Genomic DNA, 23,548 nt, shown 5'->3' with positions numbered 1-23,548 from the left:
CCTAAACAAACTGGACTAATCAATTTAGGAGTCGACAATCTCACCGTGTTCAACCTGAATATCGATGTGCCTCAGAGTGGAGTCGAACATGCTCAACGGCATAATTTATATACTTTTGAGGAGATGGGAAAACGTTGTCATGCTACGTCAATGGGCCGCTTGGTGCATTCTGGACGATTCTGGGACAAGGAGCTCTCCCCCTTCAATGTGAGTCTATTGGGCGCTAGCTCAAAACCCCAACATTAACACGAATTGTCAACATTTCGTCAACAATAAGTATGAAACAGATGTGCGATGTGAAATAATGAACCTACATGACAACGGGAACACGATTTGTCAGTCATGCCTGGTGGGGCATACCACCTTCCTCTGTTCATTGAATTCCCATCTCCTTTCTATAATATCTCTGGGCAAAGGCACCATGCAAGTCACTAGACTAAAAGAGAGAAAAATAGGAAAAATATTCTATACCCTACGTTAAATAAAAAAAAATGTATTGAGGTAAGAATATCACAAAAATATGATGATTTGCTCATTCGAGAGAAGACATCCTCCCGAGTTATGAAAATCGGGCCAGTACTGAAATCTGACATTTAATAGACGTTTCCGATCTAAAAGTCGTATTCCTGTTAACATCCAGTCTGAGCGACTTCATCACGTTGCTACGTCCACTCAGATACACATGAAAACATGAAATGATCCAGGGAATCGATAGATCAAATCAGAAAATATAACATTATAAAACATTCAAAATGGTTTAACCTTTCCTGCATGGTTCATTTGAATAAACGGAATAACATGACTGAATACTGCCAGTAGGAATACCTGCTAGGACAGGTGAAGACCGCACAACTTGACCAAAAAAAGAACATTTACAGTTCGAAAGCATTGAGGCCATACCACCTCATAACACTTCCAAAGTCTTTGCATGGTTAAAGCAGAATATATTAAGGATTTTGCTACCGCCATTGATGAAAAAAAAGTCAACACTGAACAGGCCAAATCAATAGTGTACAGCACACAAGATGGCGGGCAAATGTCTTCTTCACATAGTGAACAAACACTTAAAGAAACACCAGGCTTTTAATAAATCGAATCACATGTGAATCAAAACCACTCTACTTAAAACCATTGCTTTGTGGATTAATGTAGCTAGCTAGTGTAACGGTATAGCTTCCGTCCCTCTCCTCGCCCCTACCAGGGCTCGAACCAGGGACCCTCTGTACAAACCGACAACAGCCACTCTCGAAGCATCGTTACCCAGCGCTCAACAAAAGCCGTGGCCCGGGGCACAACTACTTCAAGGTCTCACCGATTTAAACGCTATTAGCGTGCACCCCGCTAACTAGCTAGCCATTTTACATCGGTTACACTAGCAGTCCCTTGGGAAAAGCCGGTCTTCATCGGCCCAATTTCATTATGTATTTCAGGAGGATCTTATACTGTTAGCATTCCTCTAGGAACTAGCCACTAATGGGCCAAGTGACAGCACCGCAGCTGTGTGCTGCCCTATAGGACTCCCAATCACGGCCGGTTGTGATACAACCCGGAATCGAACCAGGGTCTGTAGTGACCTGTAGCACTGAGATGCGGTGCCTTAGACTGCTGCGCCACATGGCACAGTCCTCTATGGAATTCTACAGTATTTAAATTAAATGTTTCAAGGACAAAATTACATGTATTTAAGTATTTTATTGTTGTAGTGGGGACAGTAACATTAGTACTCTCCAAAAATGTATTGTATATAAACAGTGCCTTCACTGTATTCACAACCACATTTTTTGGTGTTACAGCCTAAATTTAAAATGGATTTAATATAATTTTTTGTCATTGGCCTACATATAATACCCATAATGTCAATGTTTTTATACATTTCTAAAAATGTATTTCAAATAAAAATATGAAATGTCTCGAGTCAATAAGTATTCAACCCCTTTGTTATGGCAAGCCTAAATACTGTATATTAGTGGTTTATTTAACATAATTTTTGTACAAATGTACAACATTTTCCTCCACTTTGATATTAGAGTATTTTGTGTAGATCGTTGACAAAAAAGGTCAAAATAATTTGAATCCCACTTTAACAACAAAATGTGGAAAAACTCACAGGGTGTGAATAGTTTATAAAGGCATATTTTTATTTATTTTTGCTCACATAATTTAATTTAGAAGTATACATTAAGGTGTCTGTAATAGAATAAACATGAGAAGAACAAAAACAAATGTAGACATAAAAATGCATTGACAGCTTCAAAAATCAATGTTTTATTTTACAATGGAGGAGTACCACCAAGATGGCTACACAGTGGGGTGTAGTCATCTTACAGCGCCACCTGTCAGTCATACAGGGTTTTATACACGTCGTTGGGCTCAAAACATCCGTGCCCATCTGCCTCCCACTAACACACCCCCACGTTCCATCACAAATATGCCACCACCTGCCACACTAGCGAAAGATGGCACATTAAAACCGCACACATTGTAGGGGGGGAGGGGTGGGGGGTGTTGTGACGCAATCTCTATTGCACTCCACACTGACCTTTCCCACCTGGACAAAAGGAACACCTTTGTGAGAATGCTGTTCATGGACTAAAGCTCAGTGTTCAACACCACAGTGATTTCCAAGCTCATCACTAAGCTAAGGACCCTGGGACTGAACACCTCCCTCTGCAACTGGACCCTATACTTCCTGATGGACTGCTCCTAGGTGGTGAGGGTAGGCAACAACACACCTGCCACGCTGACCCTCAACACAGGGGTGTGTGCATAGTCCCTGTTCATCCACGACAGCGTTGTCGCGCACGACTCTAACGCCATCATTATAAAAAAGTTTGCCGATGACACAACGATGGTAGGCCTGATCACCGACAACGACGAGACCGCCTATAGGGAGGTCAGAGATCTGACAGTGTGGCACCAGGACAACAACCTCTCTCACAACATGAGCAAGACAAAGGAGCGGATCGTGGACTACAGGAAAAGGAGGGCAGAGGAGGGCTCTTCCCCCTAAAGAGGCTGAAAAGATTTGGCATGGGCCCTCAGATCCTCTTCAAGTCCTACAGCTGCACCATTGAGAGCATCTTGCATATCTGCATCACCGCTTGGTATGGAAACTGCTTGGCATCGAACTATACAGCCCAGTACATCACTGGGGACAGTCCCTGACATCCAGAACCTCAATAGTAGACAGTGTCAGAGGAAGGCCCTAAAAATGGTCAAAGACTACAGCCACCCAAGCCACTCTCTGCTACAGTGGTACTGGAGCGCAAGCATTGACCCCCTTTTTATGCACACTCACTGGACTCTACCCACACATTCCAACACACACGTATATTGACACCACACACGTATATTGACACCACATACACACTGCTGCTACTCTGTTATCCATCCTGATTGACTAGTCACTTTTACCCCTACCTACATGTACATATTTCCTCAACTACCTCGTACCCGGTACCAGTACTCCTTGTACACTGAGTGTACAAAACATTAGGAACACCTGCTCTTTCCATGACAGACTGACCATGTGAATCCAGTTGAAAGCTATGATCCCTTATTGATGTCACCTGTTAAATCCACATCAGTGTAGATGAAGGGGAGGCATCGATTGTGTATATTTGTGCCATTCAGAGGGTGAATGGGCATGACAAATTTTTTTTTATTTTTTTGAATTTTACCCCTTTTTCTCCCCAATTTCGTGGTATCCAATTGTTGTAGTAGATACAAATTGTGTATCGGAGGACGCATGACATTCAGCCTTCGTCTCTCCCGAGCCCGTCGGGAGTTGTAGCATTGCTACAACTCTACAACTCCCGTACGGGCTCGGGAGAGACGAAGGCTGAATGTCATGCGTCCTCCGATACACAACCCAACCTGCTTCTTAACACAGCGCACATCCAACCCGGAAGCCAGCCGCACCAATGTGTCGGAGGCTACACCGTGCCCCTGGCAACCTTGGCTAGCGCGCACTGCGCCCGGCCCGCCACAGGAGTCGCTGGTGCACGATGAGACAAGGAGATCCCTACCGACCAATCCCTCCCAATTGACGCTAGGCCAATTGTGTGTCGCCCCACGGACCTCCCGGTCGCGGCCGGTTACGACAGAGCCTGGGCGCGAACCCAGGGACTCTGGTGGCACAGCTGGCGCTGCAGTACATCGCCCTTAACCACTGCGCCACCCGGGAGGCCCCTTGACAAAATATTTAAGCGCCTTCGAACGGGTAGTATGTGCCAGGGACACCGGTTTGAGTGTGTCAAGAACTGCAATGCTGCCAGGTTTTTCACGCTCAACAGTGTGTATCAATAATGGTCAAAGGACATCCAGCCAACTTGACAACTATGGGAAGCATTGGAGTCAACATGGGCCAGCGTCCCTGTGGAATGCTTTCGAAAACCTTGTAGAGGCCATGCCTCAACAAATTGAGGCTGTTCTGAGGGCAAACGGGGGTGCAACTCAATATTAGGAAGGTGTTCCTAATGTTTTGTACACTCAGTGAGCACAGTTACATGCACACAATAATACAATTATGGTGGATAGTCAGATTAACGCAATAGTTTTAAATATTTACATGCTTTGGAAGATGAACAATTTCCCCTAATAATCCTGTTTACATGGACACATCAAAATCAGACAACTTGACGGGACTTTTGATAAATGCAGAAAATCACAGAAGAAAATAAACGTTCTACTACAGTGACCATATTATTGCCAAGTTATTTGACTTGGAGTTCGGACATGTACATTTTGGATGTGAAAACTATTTCCAAGATGCATTCTTTCAGTTTTTCTGAACCCACTTCACTCGCACATAAGATAAAGGCTACCACTGCTGGCACACGTGCAGATCAAAAATACGACTGGAACGGTGATTAAGCTGTTTACATGTCCTAATAATTCAAAAGATTGCTCAGAAAACCAGGTGTTTTAAATCAGCGTATGCTTACTTCAATTTTAAGATAAACAGGGTAAGGGTTTTACATGACGATTTCCTTTCTCTGCCTACTGCCATAATCCGTTTAATATTATTATTAGTGTGCATGAAAACATAGCCTCATTTTATTGTGTCCAAAATCTTTCTTACTTATAACTCCGCATTGTTGGGAAAGGTGCTCGTAAGTAAGCATTTCATGGTGAAGTCTACACCTGTTGTATTCGGCGCATGTGACAAATAAGATTTGATTTGTTAATTAAAAAGGCAAGCTGAATTGAAGTTGATGGTTTCTTTTTCTCGTACAAACACGTTTGAACAGCTTGATGAGGATGTGACTTATTTTTGGCATTTGAGCGATTTATCTCTTGTCATTTTATGCGAAGGTGTGGTATGCGTGTGGGCTCTGTGCTAGTTTACACTGAGGAAGACACGTTTGGGAGGAGCGAAAAATCTTATCAGGGAAGGATCGATGCACGCCAACAAATCAATCTGTGGCTCAACATACTCCATCTGCTAAACAAGGTAATGTCACAAACTGAACGGCTGTGCTGTTCTAAGTAGTGCCATTGCGGCCATTGTTAGCCCAAACATGAGAACGTTATCCCAAATTCATTAGCATGTTAGCAACAGTAAGTTGGGCTAACATGTTAGCTAAAAAACCATTAGCATGTATCTCTATGCAGTCAGACTGGAAGGCCTGTGTCAGAGCAGTCACAAAGGGAGCATATCGTCCCAATAGGCAATAGCATGTTAGCCCAATAGCCGTTAGCATGCATCTCATTGTTTTCTGACTGGAACGCTCGAGTCAAAGCCGTGACAAAGGGAGTGCTGCCAGCCCAGGCACTTCCAGTGGACAACCTGCAGCAGCGGCAATCATTTAGAGCCTTGTTCTGTCATCTGGAGAGGACCTCTTACCAGTCCCCCCCACCCACGCCTCTAGACCGTAACGAGAGAGAATAGGGACATGGAGGGCAATGTGAATCTTCACCACCCAGACAGAGAGGCTGCACACTGAACAGCTAGAGAGGGAGGGAGGGTTGGGCTGTGGCATGGCTATTGCAGAGCAGACAGGCTTTTTCCTCAAGAGATAAAAGAGAAGCTGGCTGAAATAATGGCAAAAATTGTGGATAGTCCACTAGGGAGTGGTCAGGTAATCAAAACAAAATCCATTACATGCATGTGCAGCAAGTTCATTCAGACCCACATCTGGCTAGGTTATACAAAGTAACATAGGAAGATTGTCAGCAAAATATTCCTATTTGGTTGTGCCTTCATAATTAGTGCCTGTGCTAATGTTGTTTAGATAATGAGAACGTCACAATGCTTCGCTGTAGGGCCAAACCAATGAATTCAAACTACGTCAAGGCTTGAAACAGTACACTTCAGATTGGAGAAAATAAATCTGACTAGGGCATGAGCTCAGAACAGCATGGATGATGAACCTTTAGCGATATAAAGCATAACAAACACAAATTAAAACAACAGGCTGAAGCTCTGGTCTCTACTAGATGTTGACCGACTGATTTTTCAACGCCGATACCGATTATTGAGGACTAAAAAAAGACGATACCGATTAAAATCGGTCAATTTTTATATAATAATGACAATTACAACAATACTGAATGAACACGTATTTTAACTTAATATAATACATCAATAAAATCAATTTAGTCTCAAATAAATAATGAAACATGTTCAATTTGGTTTAAATAATGCAAAAACAAAGTGTTGGAGAAGAAAGTAAAAGTGCAATATGTGCCATGTAAAAAAACTAACGTTTAAGTTCCTTGCTCAGAACATATGAAAGCTGGTGGTTCCTTTTAACATGAATCGTCAATATTCCCAGGTAAGAAGTTTTAGGTTGTAGTCATTATAGGACTATTTCTCTCTATACCATTTGTATTTCATATACCCTTGACTATTGGATGTTCTAATAGGTACTTTAGTATTGCCAGCCTAATCTCGGGAGTTGATAGGCTTGAAGTCATAAACAGTACTGTGCTTGAAGCATTGCGAAGAGCTGCTGGCAAATGCACGAAAGTGCTGTTTGAATGAATGCTTACAAATCTACTGCTGCCTACCACCGCACAGTCAGACTGCTCTATCAAATCATAGACTTAATTATAATATAACACACAGAAATACGAGCCTAAGGTCATTAATATGGTCAAATCCAGAAACTATCATTTCGAAAACAAAATTATTATTCTTTCAGTGAAATACGGAACCATTCCGTATTTTATCTAATGGGTGGCATCCATAAATCTAAATATTGCTGTTACATTGTACAACCTTCAATGTTATGTCATAATTATGTACAATTCTTGGAAATTAATTACGGTCTTTGTTAGGAAAAAATGGCCTTCACACAGTTCGCAACGAGCCAGGCGGCCCAAACTGCTGCATATACCCTGACTCTGCTTGCACAGAACGCAAGAAAAGTGACCATTTCCCTCGTTAAAAATAATTCATGTCAGCAGGCAATATTAACTAAATATGCAGGTTTAAAAATATATACTTGTGTTTTGACTTTAAGAAAGGCATTGATGTTTATGGTTTGGTACACATTGGTGCAAGACGGTGCTTTTTTCGCAAATGCGCTTGTTAAATCACCCGTAGGCTGTGATACAATGACAAATTAACAGGCACCGCATCGATTATATGCAACGCAGGACAAGCTAGATAAACTAGTAATATCATCAACCATGTGTAGCTAACTAGTGATCATGTTAAGATTGATTGTTTTTTATAAGATAAAGTTTAATGCTAGCTAGCAACTTACCTTGGCTCCTTGCTGCACTTGCATAACAGGTAGTCAGCCTGCCATGCAGTCTCCTCATGGAGTGCAATGTAATCGCCCATAATCGGTGACCAAAAATGCTGATTACCGATTGCTATGAAATCTTGAAATCGGCACTAATTAATCAGCCATTCCGATTAATCGATCAACCTCTAGTCTCCACACTGCCGCTTTACACACACACACACACACACCTACTTTATTCATGCACCTAGAAGGCTTTTGACCTCGCTTGGTTCCTAATTCACAGTCCTCCCCCAGCCACCCGTGACATTTGTTCCATATCCGGAAGTGACCTTGCTAGCCTTTAACCCTTAGGCATTTCATGTACAACAAAGGATTAGATCGGTATGGGCAGCATGATAGTAGCTCCACCTTGTTCTCCGATTGGCTAGATAGCTAGATGGAACTCTTTCAGAACTACAGAAGTGTCACCCTACGTTGATCCAGTTTAGGTTTCGAATATACACATTTAGGGGGGTTGGCCTAGGGCAGGGATCATCAGCCTGACTAACCAGTGTCTGTATGTAGCCTCGCTACTTTTATAGCCCCGCTACTGTTATTTTCCAGTCTTTTTACTGTTGTTTTATTTATTTACCTACCTATTGTTCACCCAATACCTTTTTTGCACTATTGGTTAGAGCCTGTAAGTAAGCATTTCACTGTAAGGTCTACTACACCTGTTGTATTCGGCGCACGTGACAAATAAACTTTGATTTGATCAACCAGATTCAGAAGAAGATCATTTTGAATATTTTGTAGACTGCAATTTGATTGCAAGAAGCCCAAACAGATATTATATTTGACCAAAACATAATCATGTCAAGCCTTGCTTACGATCTTGTATACGATCACGTCTCTCTATTACGCGGAAGGATACTTTGGGACAGATTCCCAAAATGACAACCACTTGGAACTGATTTGCTGGTGTTTTTACAATAAATAAAATCACCCGCCGGCCAAATTCAGCCTGCGGGCCACCAGTTGGGGAACCCTCGCCTAAGGTTTTTTTTTTCTAGACAGGGCTTATAGAAGAATGAGGGAGGCATGGATGTGAATTATTATTATGATGACACGGGTATGGGTCAACTACTCACCAATTTCCATCTCAATGAAGGTGGCCTCCTCGGGGAGGGCGCGCGGCAACACCCCCGGGTCACTGAAGCTGGTCCTTAGCAACATGGCCATGACAAAAAGGAAGAGGACAATAGCGAAGACCGGGATGGCAGGGGACAGGTGGGTTGCCAGGTATGGGCATCTGCAGATGTGATAAGAGGACCGACCATAGGTTAATAGCAATATTCAAGCAAACAATGTACCACACAATGTTGCCTCTTAATAATACTCCTTACTGAGTGATTATAATGCGATTGACCCATAAAACATTAAGCTAAAGCAGGATAGTTCGTGCCATGGCGATAATTCTGTTTAGTTATGTTGATGCAAATTCTCATGAATTGTGGAAAATTATAATTTATTGCCTTCAATTTCATACCAAAACTAATGCTCCTCATCTGATATAAAATATGTATTTACATGACCCAGGAGCTAATCTATTTTTCCCTTTATGGCAGCACAACAATATGGCTGCGAAGATAACTTCATCGGGGGTGGAAGAATCCCTCTGCTTATACACGAGAGGGTATTAGCGTCCCATCATTGTCAACAAAAGCGCTGCACAGTCGGCACTGAGAAACAAGCCTGTACACATTCTTGTAGAGCCGTGCTCAGAAGGTCACTGTTGCAACTGTGCTGTTAGGGCCGTCTGGTCTGCAACCCTTCCCCTAGGGCCACACACGCGCGCGCATTGCAGCTTCGGCTCAAGAATCAACAACAGCCCCGAGACCGTGTTTACTCTTCCGAATGCTCACACACTGTAAGGGGAGGGGGTGCTGCATTAACATAAAACCAGTTGGCACCCGTAAACTTACAATAGAGTAGGGATACCATTCTGCAGCCAGGATGCCCCTCTAAAAAAGGCCCTTTTTCCCCTTCACGGGGGTGAAGGTGGTCTGTAAAGTGCTGCGGCAGTTTGGTAAGCGCCGCAGGCCACTGCATTGAGCTATTAATAGAAAAGCTGCACTTCTCTCCTCCTTCCCCATGCGAAGAGATCACACATCCATAATGTAAGGGTAATATATTATGGTAACATTTCCCTCTTCATAATGAATTAGCAGCACATTTATAATACCCTGTGAGCTATACATGCCACATGGAATTCATTGTGAAGGGTGCACTGGAAAGAAGAGGGGGTCAGACAGGGCAGAAATCCTGAGTATTGCATGTTAGACAGCGCATGGGTGATGAGTCATCATGAGTGTTTTTCACAGTGCCCGTGAGCAAAATGGTGTAATGCAGAGTTTCCCAAACTCTGTCCTCGGGATCCCCAAAGGGCACGTTATGTTTCTTTGCCATAACACTACTTGATGATTAGTTGAAAAATCAGCTGTGTAGTGGTAGAGCAAAAAACAAAAATGTGCACACCTTGAGGTCGGGAGGACCGAGTTTGCGAAACCCTGGTGTAACAGGATATAGATTTGATTATGCAAGAGGTATGTATAAAGGAAATCATTTTTTCAAAACACCAGATTTCTAGTGGATCCAGATGTATAAAGACTGGATCTCCTGACAAAATCCCCAAACACTATCAATCCAAGAAGATTCTTTCTAGTTCAAAAACAAACCCCAACTCAGTCTGGTACAAATGCTGTTGTGATGTAAGCCCCAAGACACCGACTGTCATTTCCAGTTCCCATTTAAAATGTTCAATTTCCTCTTTTTGTTTGGGTGCCATTTTATGCTGACTCAAACACTGTCCTACACCACAGTGGAAACATACTGTAAGAGGGAGGAAGAGGTTAAGGGGACAGTGTACAAGAGTGAGCCAACAAAATACAGGGTAACAATGTTCCTTTCAGTTCCTTTCACATTATGCAAATTGACTTGATTTCAGGACGTATTCCTTTTAACTCTTAGTAGATCAAAAGGCACTATGTAGATTAGACGGGTACGTTTGCAAACTGGTGCCATACTTGCAGGACAGGTCCGATAAGTTTCCCCCAGTACCTGGTTCCAGATCTGTTTTTGCGGTGTGTTCAACTCCTTTGCCTTGACAACGACCATATGAGTTGACAAGACTGCACAAACAGATCTGGGATCAGGCTACCTTTTCTACACTAAATGGAAACAAATAAGGGAGAGATCCATACAATCAATATAGAATTCCACTGGTTCAAGCCCTGAGACAGTTGCCTAGAGCTTGCTCAATTACTGCAGAGTCAGAGGACAGGAAGTGAATTAAGAGAACGGAGAGGGAGGCAGGAAAAGGAAGCTTGGTCTCAGCCCTCTCGCAGTGTCAATTATGTATAATTCCAGCACTGATGACTGGTTGAGCATTCTAGTCACACTGTCATCACTTGGAATTCCTGGCCAAAACCAGGGTGGTACCAGAGCCATACATTTTGCTTTGGGTGGCTCTTATCGGTTGACCGATATAAACCGATAATATTTGTATCAACGTTTAATCCACCGAAAAGGACAGATATAAAATGTGGAGAAAAAGCTAAAAAAAAAAAAAAAAAGACCGGACATAATCCCCCAACATAACTACACGAGTCGGAGAAGAGAGTGAACTAATTCAGTGGCTACTGAAAATGTGTCCCGTTGTTGTTGTTTTTCCAGCTGGCTAGCATGAGGCAGCTCAGTCTTCAGAGCCCAAGCATCTTTATTTTTGCTGGAATCGATGCGGTTTATCCTCCTTTCACTGGAGTAACAGTTTTTCAAAAAAGAAAAAAATATTTCTGGCGCTCCGAATTTGTTTTGTGGTGCTTACATTAAAATGTTCTTTCCTCACATGTCTGCTTATCTTTGTACGGCTGTTTTAAGCACAATCCATAGTTCCCCCATTCCAGCTAGAATAATAAAATCGACAGATAACGGTCATCGGTAAATATTTCCACTCTAAAAACCAGATCCAAAAATCCCATATCGGCCGGGCTCTAGTGGTTATTTTTCCTTGTTTTTTTTTTTAAACGATGCGATAAACCAGTCAAATTTAAGCATGGCCATGTATATTTATTACGTCAACAGCGTAGTCAACTCACGTTCAGACTCAACAGTCATGATCAGATTTGGAGTTCAGTATTATTTGCCTCTGGGAAATATCTCAAGATTATTTAATGTAATTCTTAATATATTCTCTTAATACATTTTTTTGTTTGTTCTCTCCCTCACTGGGACCCAAAAATATATAAAATCCTTGATTCTTGCGATAGTGCGACGTTCCAAATGCCTCTAATACATACATTTGAATGAATCGAGTCATTGAGCAACACAATTCATTTAAGATACCGGTATCTAAATCTGTAATTTCGCTGCTCTATCCCTTTAGAATTGGACTAAGAGCCCATCATGCATGCTATGGACCCTGTAAAAGGTATCGCACACTTTCCTAACACATGAGGCTGAGCTTGTAACAGTCAATTCTTGGAAGCAGAGATAACATATCACCCCTGGAAATGTTTGCAATGCAAAGGCACCACCCTTACCTGGTACCAATTAGAATAGCTAACTGATGCAGAGTGAGAAGTTCACTTCCAATTTAACTACTGGAGGGGAAGGGACATTTGCATGAGGGCTCTCTAATCTTGACTTTGTACCATTGAACTTCACACACACACACACACACACACACACGGGAGAGGATATGTACAGGACTCGTTAAGTAACAAGAACTGTTCCCTTCGAGTTGAGGTGTCGATGAAACGGGCTCAATTATCAAAGTTGGACGTTTACATACGCCTTAGCCATATACATTTCCTGACATTTAATCCTAGTAAAAATTCCCTGTCTTAGGTCAGTTAGGATCACTACTTTATTTTAAAGAATGTGAAATGTCAGAATAATAGTAGAGAGAATTATTCATTTCAGCTTTATTTCTTTCATCACATTCAGTGGGTCAGAAGTTTACATACACTCAATTAGTATTTGATAGAATTGCCTTTAAATTGCTTAACTTGTCAAACGTTTCGGGTAGCCTTCCACAAGGTTCCCACAATAAGTTGGTGAATTTTGGCCCATTCCTCATGACAGAGCTGGTGTGACTGAGTCAGGTTTGTAGGCCTCCTTTCTCGCACACACTTTTTCAGTTCTTCCCATAAATGTTCTATGGGATTGAGAGCAGGGCTTTGTGATGGCCACTAATAGCTTGACGTTTGTTGTTCTTAAGCCATTTTGCCACAAATTTGGAAGTATGCCTGGGATCATTTTCCACTTGGAAGACCCATTTGCGACCAAGCTTTAACTTCCTGACTGATGTCTTGAGATGTTGCTTCAATATATCCACATAATTTTCCTACCTTATGATGCCATGTATTTTGTGAAGTGAACCAGTCCCTCCCTGCAGCAAAGCACCCCCACAACATGCTGCCACCCCCGTGCTTCACGTTTGGGATAGTGTTCGACTTGCAAGCCTCCCTCTTTGTCCTCGAAACATAATGATGGTCATTATGGCCAAACAGTTCTATTTTTGTTTCATCAGACCAGAGGACATTTCTCCAAAAATTACAATCTTTGTCCCCATGTGCAGTTGCAAACCGTAGTCTGGCTTTTTTTATGGCGGTTTTGGAAGTTATGGTTTCAGGTTATGTCGATATAGGACTAGTTTTACTGTGGATATAGATACTTATGTACTCGTTTCCTCCAGCATCTTCACAAGGTCCTTTGCTGTTGTTTTGGGTTTGATTTGCACTTTTCGCACCAAAGTACATTCATCTCTAGGAGACAGAACGAGTGTCCTTCCTGAGCGGTATGACGGCTGCGTGGTCCCATGGTGTTTATAGTTGTGTACCCTTGTTTGTACAGACGAACGTGGTACCTTTAGGCTTTTGGAAATTGCTCCCAAGGATGAACCAGACTTGGAGGTCTACAATTGTTTTTCTGAGGTCTTGGCTGATTTCTTTTGATTTTCCCATGATTTAAAGCGAAGAGGCACTGAGTTTGAAGGTAGACCTTGAAATACATCCACAGGTACACCAATTGACTCAAATGATGTCAATTAGCCTATCAGAAGTTTCTAAAGCCATGACATCACATTTTCTGGAATTTTCCAAGCTATTTAAAAAGGCACAGTCAATTTAGTGTATGTAAACTTCTGACCCACTGGAATTGTAATACAGTGAATTATAAATGAAATAATCTGTCTGTAAACAATTGTTTGATAAATTAGTTGTGTCATGCACAAAGTAGATGTCCTAACCGACTTGCCAAACCATAGTTTGTTAACAAGAAATTTGTGGAGTGGTTGAAAGACAAATTTTAATGACTCCAAACTAAGTGTATGTAAACTTCCAACTTCAACTGTATCTGCCCCATTTCCTGAACATAGATTACACCCACTCCTGGACAAAACAACTATTTATCTCCATTGAGCATGCATTTTAACCCAGGACTAGGCTAAATCTGTGTCTAGGAAACTGGCCCATCATATACTTCGCAAGTGGAACTCTAAAGTAGAGATGTTGCAGACTTCAAATATTAGTAGTCCTCATGCTGAGCAACACCACCGTGCCTGAGCATCAGAGGGATATGTCATGCCTAAGTACTTCCTGCCCAGTCTTTAAACTTTACGTCGGCATTAGCCGTCCGTCGGAGAGCAGAAGTGAAATCACAATACCATTGAATTGTGTACCGTAATGCTGCGCTAGCAGATCTGCAGTAGGACAGCTGTGAAACTTACATCTTTTGTAAGGATGTCTGCCCACAACTTTCTCCCTCTCTCACTCACTCTTTCTTGGGCCTTGGCGAGAAACAGAGAGCCCACAAATGACATTAGCTGCTTCTCTCTTTCAGATGCCCACAGGAAATAGTACCATAATAGAGGCCCCAGTGATCTCATTCACAGTCATCTCAACACGTTCAGTAGTACACGATTCCTTCATGTTTGTTCTAGATGTTTGTTCTAGATAGTATATTTCTACATGAACTTTCCACAATGCGTGTGCCCAGTTATCCTCCTGACATATTTGCTTGAGACTTTCAGCTATAGCCACAAGACAAAGTGCTGGCTGGAAACACCTCTTTAAAACAATAAGAAATAATCCCAACCTACAGTAAAAGGTGCATTTTAGTGGCATGAAATTACATTAAAGCTCAATAATGAATTTAAGACACCACAATTGTTTAGTAAACTTAAGGACAATCTTAATTTATGTGCGTTCGGAATTGAAAACGGTCTGATCTTAGTCAGAAAAAAAGTTGAATCAGCAACAAAAAGTTGTAACACAGTGGAGCAGAACAAAGTGTTGAATTAATCAGGTAATAACAATTTGATTCCAGAAACATGAAATACTACACCAGTGACCTCCAACAGAGAGAGGAAAAGGGAACAGATTTTCCACAATACTAAAAGGGCCCAACAAGCAACTGCAATACATTGGTTGTGTCCCAAATAGCACCCTATCCCCGACAGTGCACTACTTCTGACCATTTGGGATGTAATACACATTGATCTGCAAATTGGGAAGGGACTGAAACCGTAAGACCCAAAATGCTGCCAAAGTGGCTACGAGGCGGTACGCGCACCTGAGTCCAGGCCTTTAAAATTTGACATCAGACAGAAGACATCTCTTGGGAGAATAGTGGCAGCTGTCATCCATTACACAACACTTTGATGAGGAGGCAAATATGTATTAAGTGTGCGTTCCTAAGATGGGAGGTCGCTTGTATTGAAGTACAGATACGAACAGGATCATTTCACTCAAATTCACATAAAAACACAACCTTTAACAAGCAAGCTTTTAGTCAACAAAGACTCCATTGTTATTGGAAGTAGATACAGTAGGTTTTCCCAGCTGAATAAATAAAAAAAATAAGCGCATTGACTGGGTTATGTTCATTGGGCACAAAAACCTTGACGAATCATTTTCATTTCCCGTTTTAGAAATGGTGTTACATTGTGCCCTACTGAACACAACCGTGCTCATTGTTATGGGAGCTAGATACAGAATGGTTTCCAAGAAGCTGAATATAAATTAGGGATTTTACTGCATGGCTCGTGTTTATTAGGCAGGGAAACAGACAAATGAATGAAAACAGCCAAACGGAGGGAAAATCCAGAAGGGTAACAATTAGGGAGAGTGTTACAATGAGGTTAGATTTAGTTTTAGGGCTTTTGAACAGGAATCAATTTTTTGGTCCCCACAAGGATGTTAAAACAAGCAAGCATATATGAGCAAGCACGCAGGCAGGAGAAAGAGAAAGAAAGAAAGAAAATGGATGCCTGGGAGACCTTGGGGCCTGTTACTAGATCCTCTGGCCAGAGTCAGGCTGCAAGGTCAGCACTTGGCAGTGCGCTTCTCTCTCGCCCTCCTTCCTCGTCACACACACAAAATATATGAGGGAGCTGACAAGCACCGCTCTGCTAGGCTAGGTACACACCCCGGACGCCATACACCCCCCCTACACAGGACACACACACGCTCTCGCTCTCAGTTACATGGGCAAACACAGATGATACACTGCCCTTGTGTGCCATGCTCCTACTTCATCAATCACACATACACCCCCCCTCTGGAGAGCTGAGCCATGGAACATCACAGGCACAGTAAGCAGGTCCATGAGGACACACACAGCCAGGCCTTCAGTTCAGAGAGCTAAATGACTAAAAAACTGGCATGTATTCATGGATGCCAAGGGAAGCCAGGCTTACCCAAAAAATGCACCAAAAAGTCAAACATCTCATTCCAAACTGCAATTGGAGGCAACTTCAGCACAATAACTGTTAGTCGGGAGCTTCATGAAACGGGTTTCCATGGCCGAGCAGCCGTACACAAGCCTAAGACCACCATGTGCGATGCCAAGCGTCGGCAGGAGTGGTGTAAATGCTCGCCGCCATTGGAGTCTGGAGCAGTGGAAACGTTCTCTGGAGGGATGAATAACGCTTCATCTGGCAGTCCGACGGACTAATCGGTGTTTGGCGGATGCCAGGAGAACGCTACCTGCCATAATGCAAAGTGCCAACTGTGAAGTTTGGTTAAGGAGGAATATAGGTCTGGGGCTGTTTTTCGTGGTTCGGGCTAGGCCCCTTAGTTCCAGTGAAGGGAAATCTTAACGCTACAGCATAGAACATTCTAGACGATTCTGTGCTTCCAACTTTGTGGAAACAGTTTGGGGAAGGCCCTTTCCTGTTTCTGCATGGCAATGCCCTCGTGCACAAAGCGAGGTCGATACAGAAATATAGTCATGTCGTGCATCACGGTGTCAAGACATATGTACTAACAGATTATAGAGCAAACAACTCAATTATCATCACAACACATAGGTTGTAATATGGCTTTTTTTGCCTGGATTGGCTTCCCCCAGTGAATTTACTCACACATCACTACTGCTATCAAAGCCTGAGCCTGTTCATTTGGTACCAAATGGAAGAAAACAGACAAACTGAGGAACCTAGTCCAATAAGAAATGTTAATTTCCATTTTCTGTTTTAAAACATGCCCTAATAAACACAACCCTGCTCTCTGCCACAGAGGTAAGCTCCCATTCAAAGCACAAACGCCACTGAAATGCATGTCTGGGTTGGCGCCCCCCCCCTCCCCCTTGGGTTGTGCCGTGGCGGAGATCTTTGTGGGCTATACTCGGCCTTGTCTCAGGATGGTACGTTTTTGGTTGAAGATATCCCTCTAGTGGTGTGGGGGCTGTGCTTTGGCAAAGTGGGTGGGGTTATATCCTTCCTGTTTGGCTCTGTCCGGGGGTGTCATCGGATGGGGCCACAGTGTCTCCTGACCCCTCCTGTCTCAGCCTCCAGTATTTATGCTGCAGTAGTTTGTGTCGGGGGGCTAGGGTCAGTTTGTTATATCTGGAGTACTTCTGTCCTATCCGGTGTCCCGTGTGAGTTTAAGTATGCTCTCTCTAATTCTCTTTCTTTCTCTCTCTCGGAGGACCTGAGGCCTAGGATCATAGGACTATCTGACACCTTGCTGTCCCCAGTCCACCTGGCCGTGCTGCTGCTCCAGTTTCAACTGTTCTGCCTGTGATTATTATTATTTGACCATGCTGGTCATTTATGAACATTTGAGCATATTGGCCATGTTCTGTTATAATCTCCACCCGGCACAGCCAGAAGAGGACTGGCCACCCCACATAGCCTGGTTCCTCTCTAGGTTTCTTCCTAGGTTTTGGCCTTTCTAGGGAGTTTTTCCTAGCCATCGTGCTTCTACACCTGCATTGCTTGCTGTTTGGGGTTTTGGGCTGTGTTTCTGTACAGCACTTTGAGATATCAGCTGATGTACGAAGGGCTATATAAATAAATTTGATTTGATGTCTGAAATTCTATTATAAACAAAATGGTGAAATGTTACTGAGCAGGGGCACTGAGGAAATAGTAAGCCCACGTACAAAGACCACACAAGCCGTGAATCCTATTATATGAATCAACGCTGGGAAAAGACTGCTTCATCCTACCAATGGTTTCTACCAATTTGGCTCATCTGTTGTGTACTTGTTGCTCATTTCCGCAATTTAGCACAGCTACTCTTCAAGGGGAGCGCCTCTCTCGCCGGACTGCTGATGGTTGGAGATTAGTAATAAGAGGGCTACCCGGTTGGTTGTTGTTGTTGGACTGGGTCCAGCCCACTCACGAGGACACTGCTTCTCTGTTCCCCTATCTATGCCTTGTTGCTTCTTTCTAATCCTAAATCCACATTAAAAGGAAGGGCCTTAAAGCAGTGAATTCATTCCCAAGGGAAGGAAAGTTAGTGGGTGGAGAACGAAGATGGGAGGTCAGAGAGTAATGCAATCATAGAATTCCACTGAAGTTGTTGGCCTTGAGCTGTCAGAAGTAGTTTGTGTTTATTAGTAACTTAACTACCCATCCACATTGCTCCAGCCAAACTAGCGTTTTCTTCTCCACGATGAGTCTTGCTTTCCTCCCTGACATTTTCTAGAATGCAAAACACAAATCGACCGTTCTGATTGGTCCTCGAAACAGAACTTTGATATTCTGAAATGGTTAGACTGTTTAGAGACTCTCCAAATCGCTGATTCATTTGTTTTGAATATTGCCGCTCATTTTGGGAGGTCTGCGCAAACAACTTCTAGGATGGCAGTTTCAGACAATGGCGTGATCGATAGAGCAGAGGAATTAAATTCAGGATGAGCGGTCAGGCAAGTTCATTAGGACTACTACTAAGAACAAAATCTTATTTTTAATGAGGGCCTAGGAACAGTGGATTAACTGCCTGTTCAGGGGCAGAACGACAGATTTGTACCTTGTCAGCTTGGGGATTTGAACTTGCAACCTTCCGGTTACTAGTCCAACGCTCTATAAACACTCGGCTACCCTGCCGCCCCAATGATGATTATACTGACCAGTCTCTTATTGGTGAAAAACCATAAAAGCACAGCCACCAAAAGCAGTTTCCGTGAACACTCTACTCCCGTTAGACTAGTTTAGTAACATTCTTGCTAAATGAGGAATGTCAAACCTTCGCCAGACACCAACCAGAATCACAGAGACGCACCCTGTTTCCAGCTGAAGAATCTATCCCACAGATAATCCATGGCAGCCTTGCTCCACAATGTGCTGTCGCCAACTCCGCTATTGTCATGCACATACAGCACATGCACATACAGCACATGGGACAACACTAGATCCATGGGAATCTAAGTAGAGACATCTCTTTAGGTGAAGATGGACTTTTTTTGGACCCATGATCGATGCCATTTTAAAAGATTTAGACATCCATGTCAGACATCTCTTAATCTCTTAAAATATATAGTATAGTGCAAGTGAAAAATCCCAGGTATCACTTCTCAGTTTCTAATAGAGTGCCTGTAGCTGTTGGTTCGTGGTAGTAAGCAAATCTTTCAAACATGACTCTTGAAAAGCATCAAAACCACTGTGCCTCTCTCATCAGCAAATTTCCATTAGCCCATCACAGGGCTAGATTAGATACGTCTCAAATTGCTCCGTAATGGAGTTTTGAATTACAGCCCCTGTTCCCCAGCGCAATATCCATGTTAATATTCAGGCGTCCCCCCATGAGGGACAATTGTAATATGAAAGTAGCGTGCTAAACGCTAACAACCCTCTCGCCATTAGTCATTGTTGGGCCTGGTCCAACCTCAGGCACTAAGCTAGTGGAATCGGTATCAGTCTCAACTCCGGCCCTGGGGGCGGACAACAGTTCCCTCTGTGGGGACTCAGCTGAGAACTTGGTATGTTCATTAGGGCAAAATGTTTTACAACGCTTTGCAACGTAAAATAGATTATTGATTGGAGTCCAGAAAGTCCCTCCCAGTTTCAGTCCGTTTTCTTCCATGCGGTGCCTAATTAACACAACCCAAACTTCCAGTGAGTGCACACAGAGATGGAAAGGGCTTGGCACTCACAGTAGGCCCAGAAGCTACAGGAAGCTGCAGTCTGCAGCCACTACCGTAGCTCCTCAGCAGTCCACTAGATGATTACATTAGGTCTAGTAGCTTAGCAGTAATGGTCCCCGTCTAGTGGAATTACATAGTGAAACTTGAGTCCATCGGCTAGAATATCATCAAAATCCCAAAAGTTATTTGTCCCTTTCTTCGTAAACAGGCGTAGACTAACAGTGAAATGCTTACTTACAGGCACTTCCCAACAATGCAGAGAGAAGAAGAATAACGAGGAATAAATACACAATGAGTAACGATAACTTGGCTATATACACGGGGTACCAGTACAGAGTCGCTGTGCAGGGGTACGAGGTAATTGAGGTAGATATGTACAGTGCATACGTACAGTATTCAGACCTAGACTTTTTCCACAATTTGTTACGTTACAGCCTTATTCTAAAACCGTCGCCTCAGTCGGAGGTCCTGAGCAGGTTTTCATCAAGGATCTCACTGTACTTTGTTACGTTAATCTTTGCCTCGATCCCGGCTAGTCTCCTAGTACCTGACACCGAAAAACATCCCCACAGCATAATACTGCCACCACCATGCTTCACCGTAGCTCTGACACAGGTGTGCGCCATTTCAAATCATGTCTAATCAATTGATTTTACCACAGGTGGACTCCAGTCAAGTTGTAGAAACATCAATGATGCTTAATGGAAACAGGACGCAACTGAGCTCAATTTCGAGTCTCATAGCAAAGGGTCTGAATACTTACGTAAATAAGTTTGGTTTTTTTTTTTACCTGTTTTCGCTTAGTTGTTATGTGTAGACTGCGGAGTAAAAACAATTAAACAATTTTAGAATAATCAAAATCAAATTGTATTTGTCACATGCGCCGTAACGCAGTAATGCTTACTTACAAGCACTTCACCAACAATGCAGTTAAGAAAATACCCCAAAAAGAGATAAAAGTAATAAATAATTAAGGAGCAGCAACAAGTGAGGCTACAGGGGGTACCAGTACAGAGTCAATGTGCGGAGGCACCGGTGTTCGAGGTAATTGTTTTATTTTACCTTTATTTAACTAGGCAAGTCAGTTAAGAACAAATTCTTATTTTCAATGACGGCCACCCCCGTGCCTGTTCAGGGGCAGAACGACAGATTTGTACCTTGTCAGCTCGGGGGTTTGAACTTGCAACCTTCCGGTTACTAGTCCAACGCTCTAACCACTAGGCTACCCTGCCGCCCCGAGGTAATATGTACAGTTGAAGTCGGAAGATTACACACACTTAGGTTGGAGTCATTAAAAACTTGTTTTACAACCACTCCACAAATTTCTTGTTAACAAACTATAGTTTTGGCAAGTTGGTTAGGACATCTGTGTGCATGACACAAGTAATTTATCAAACAATTGTTTACAGACAGATTTCACTTATAATTAACTGTATCACAATTGCAGTGGGTTTACATACACTAAAGTTGACTGTGCAGTTAAACAGCTTGGAAAATTCCAGAAAATGTGATGTCATGGCTTTAGAAGCTTCTGTTAGGCTAATTGACATAATTTGAGTCAATTGGAGGTGTACCTGTGGATGTATTTCAAGGCCTACCTTCAAACTCAGTGCCTCTTTGTTGACATGGGAAAATCAAAAGACCTCATTAAAACAATTGTAGACCTCCACAAGTCTGGTTCATCCTTGGGAGCAATTTCCAAACGCCTGAAGGTACCATGTTCATCTGTACAAACAATAGCACGCAAGTATAAACACCATGGGACCACGCAGCCGTCATACCGCTCAGGACGGAGACACATTTTGTCTCCTAGAGATGAACATACTTTGGTGCGAAAAGTGCAAATCAAACCCAGAACAGCAAAGGATCTTGTGAAGATGCTGGAGGAAACAGGTACACAAGTATCTATATCCACAGTAAAACGAATCCTATATCAACATAACCTGAAAGGCCGCTCAGCAAGGAAGAATCCACTGCTCCAAAACTGCAATAAAAAAGCCAAACTACGGTTTGCTACTGCACATGGGGTCAAAGATCATACTTTTTGGAGAAATGTCCTCTGGTCTGATGAAACAAAAATAGAACTGTTTGGCCATAATGACCATGGTTATGTTTGGAGGAAAAAGGGGGAGGCTTGTAAGCCGAAGAACACCATACCAACCGTGAAGCACGGGGGTGGCAGCATCATGTTGTGGGGGTGCTTTGCAGCGGGAGGGACTGGTGCACTTCACAAAACAGATGGCATCATGAGGGGGGACAATTATGTGGATATATTGAAGCAACATCTCAAGACAGTCAGGAAGTTAAAGCTTGGTCACAAATGGGTCTTCCAAATGGACAATGACTTTAAGCAACTTCCAAAATTGTGGCAAAATGGCTTTAGGACATCAAAGTCAAGGTATGGGAGTGGCCATCACAACACTCTGACCTCAATCATAGCAAGGAGGCCTACACATCTGTCTCAGTTACACCAGCTCTGTCAGGAGCAATGGGCCAAGATTCACCCAACTTATTGTGGTAAGCTTGTGGAAGGCTACCCGAAACGCTTGAGCCAAGTTAAATAATTTTAAAAAAGGCAATGCTACCAAATACTAATTGAGTGTATGTAAAATTCCGACCCACTGGGAATGTGATGAAAGAAATAAAAGCTGAAATCAATCTACTATTATTCTGACATTTCACATTCTTAAAAAAAAGTGCTGATCCTAACTGACCTAAGAAATTATATTTTTACTAGGATAAAATGTCAGGAATTGTGAAAATTGTGAAAAAGTTTAAATGTATTTGGCTAAAGGTGTCTGCAAACTTCCGACTTAAACTCTACCTACATTTACAGTTGAAGTGACTATGCATAGATAACAAAGAGTAGCAGTAGCGTAGAAGGGGGGGAATGCAAACAGTCTGGGTTTGATTAGATGTTAAGGAGTCTTATGGCTTGGTGGTAGAAGCTGTTTAGAAGCCTCTTGGATCTAGACTTGGCCCTCCTGTACCGCTTGCCGTGCGGTAGCAGAGAGAACAGTCTATGACTAGGGTGGCTGGTGTCAGACAATTTGTAGGACCTTCCTCTGACACCGCCTAGTATAATAGTCCTGGATGGCAGGAAGCTTGGCCCGGTGATGTACTGGGCTGTTCGCACTACCCTCTCTAGTGCCTTACATTTGGAGGCCGAGCAGTTGCCATTCCAGGCAGTGATGCAACCCGTCAGGATGCTCTCGAGCTGTAGAACTTTTGGAGGTATGAGGACCCATGCCAAATCTTTTCAGTCTCCTGAGGGGGAATAGGTTATGTCGTGCCCTCTTCACGGCTATCTTGGTGTGCTTGGACCATGGTAGTTTGTTGGTCATGTGGACGCCAAGGAACTTGAAGCTCTCAACCTGCTCCACTACAGTTCCGTCGATGAGAATATAGACATGGTCCGTCCTCCTTTTCCTGTA

The 23,548-nt window shown here is 42.9% G+C and overlaps 1 protein-coding gene across 1 annotated transcript in view; it reads right to left on the bottom strand.

Annotated features, from left to right (window-relative positions):
• The window catches only part of LOC139390747 (palmitoyltransferase ZDHHC9-like), a 46,794-nt gene that overhangs the window by 16,077 nt on the left and 7,169 nt on the right, over positions 1-23,548 (bottom strand). Inside the window, exon 2 of the mRNA XM_071138088.1 lies at positions 8,831-8,991. Within this exon, the coding sequence (XP_070994189.1) occupies positions 8,831-8,991 (161 nt within the window). The remainder of the gene's footprint in view (positions 1-8,830; positions 8,992-23,548) is intronic.

This window comes from Oncorhynchus clarkii, chromosome 31 (genome assembly GCF_045791955.1).
Source record: "Oncorhynchus clarkii lewisi isolate Uvic-CL-2024 chromosome 31, UVic_Ocla_1.0, whole genome shotgun sequence".
NCBI lineage: Eukaryota > Metazoa > Chordata > Actinopteri > Salmoniformes > Salmonidae > Oncorhynchus > Oncorhynchus clarkii.
This window is presented reverse-complemented; position numbering and strand designations above follow the sequence as displayed.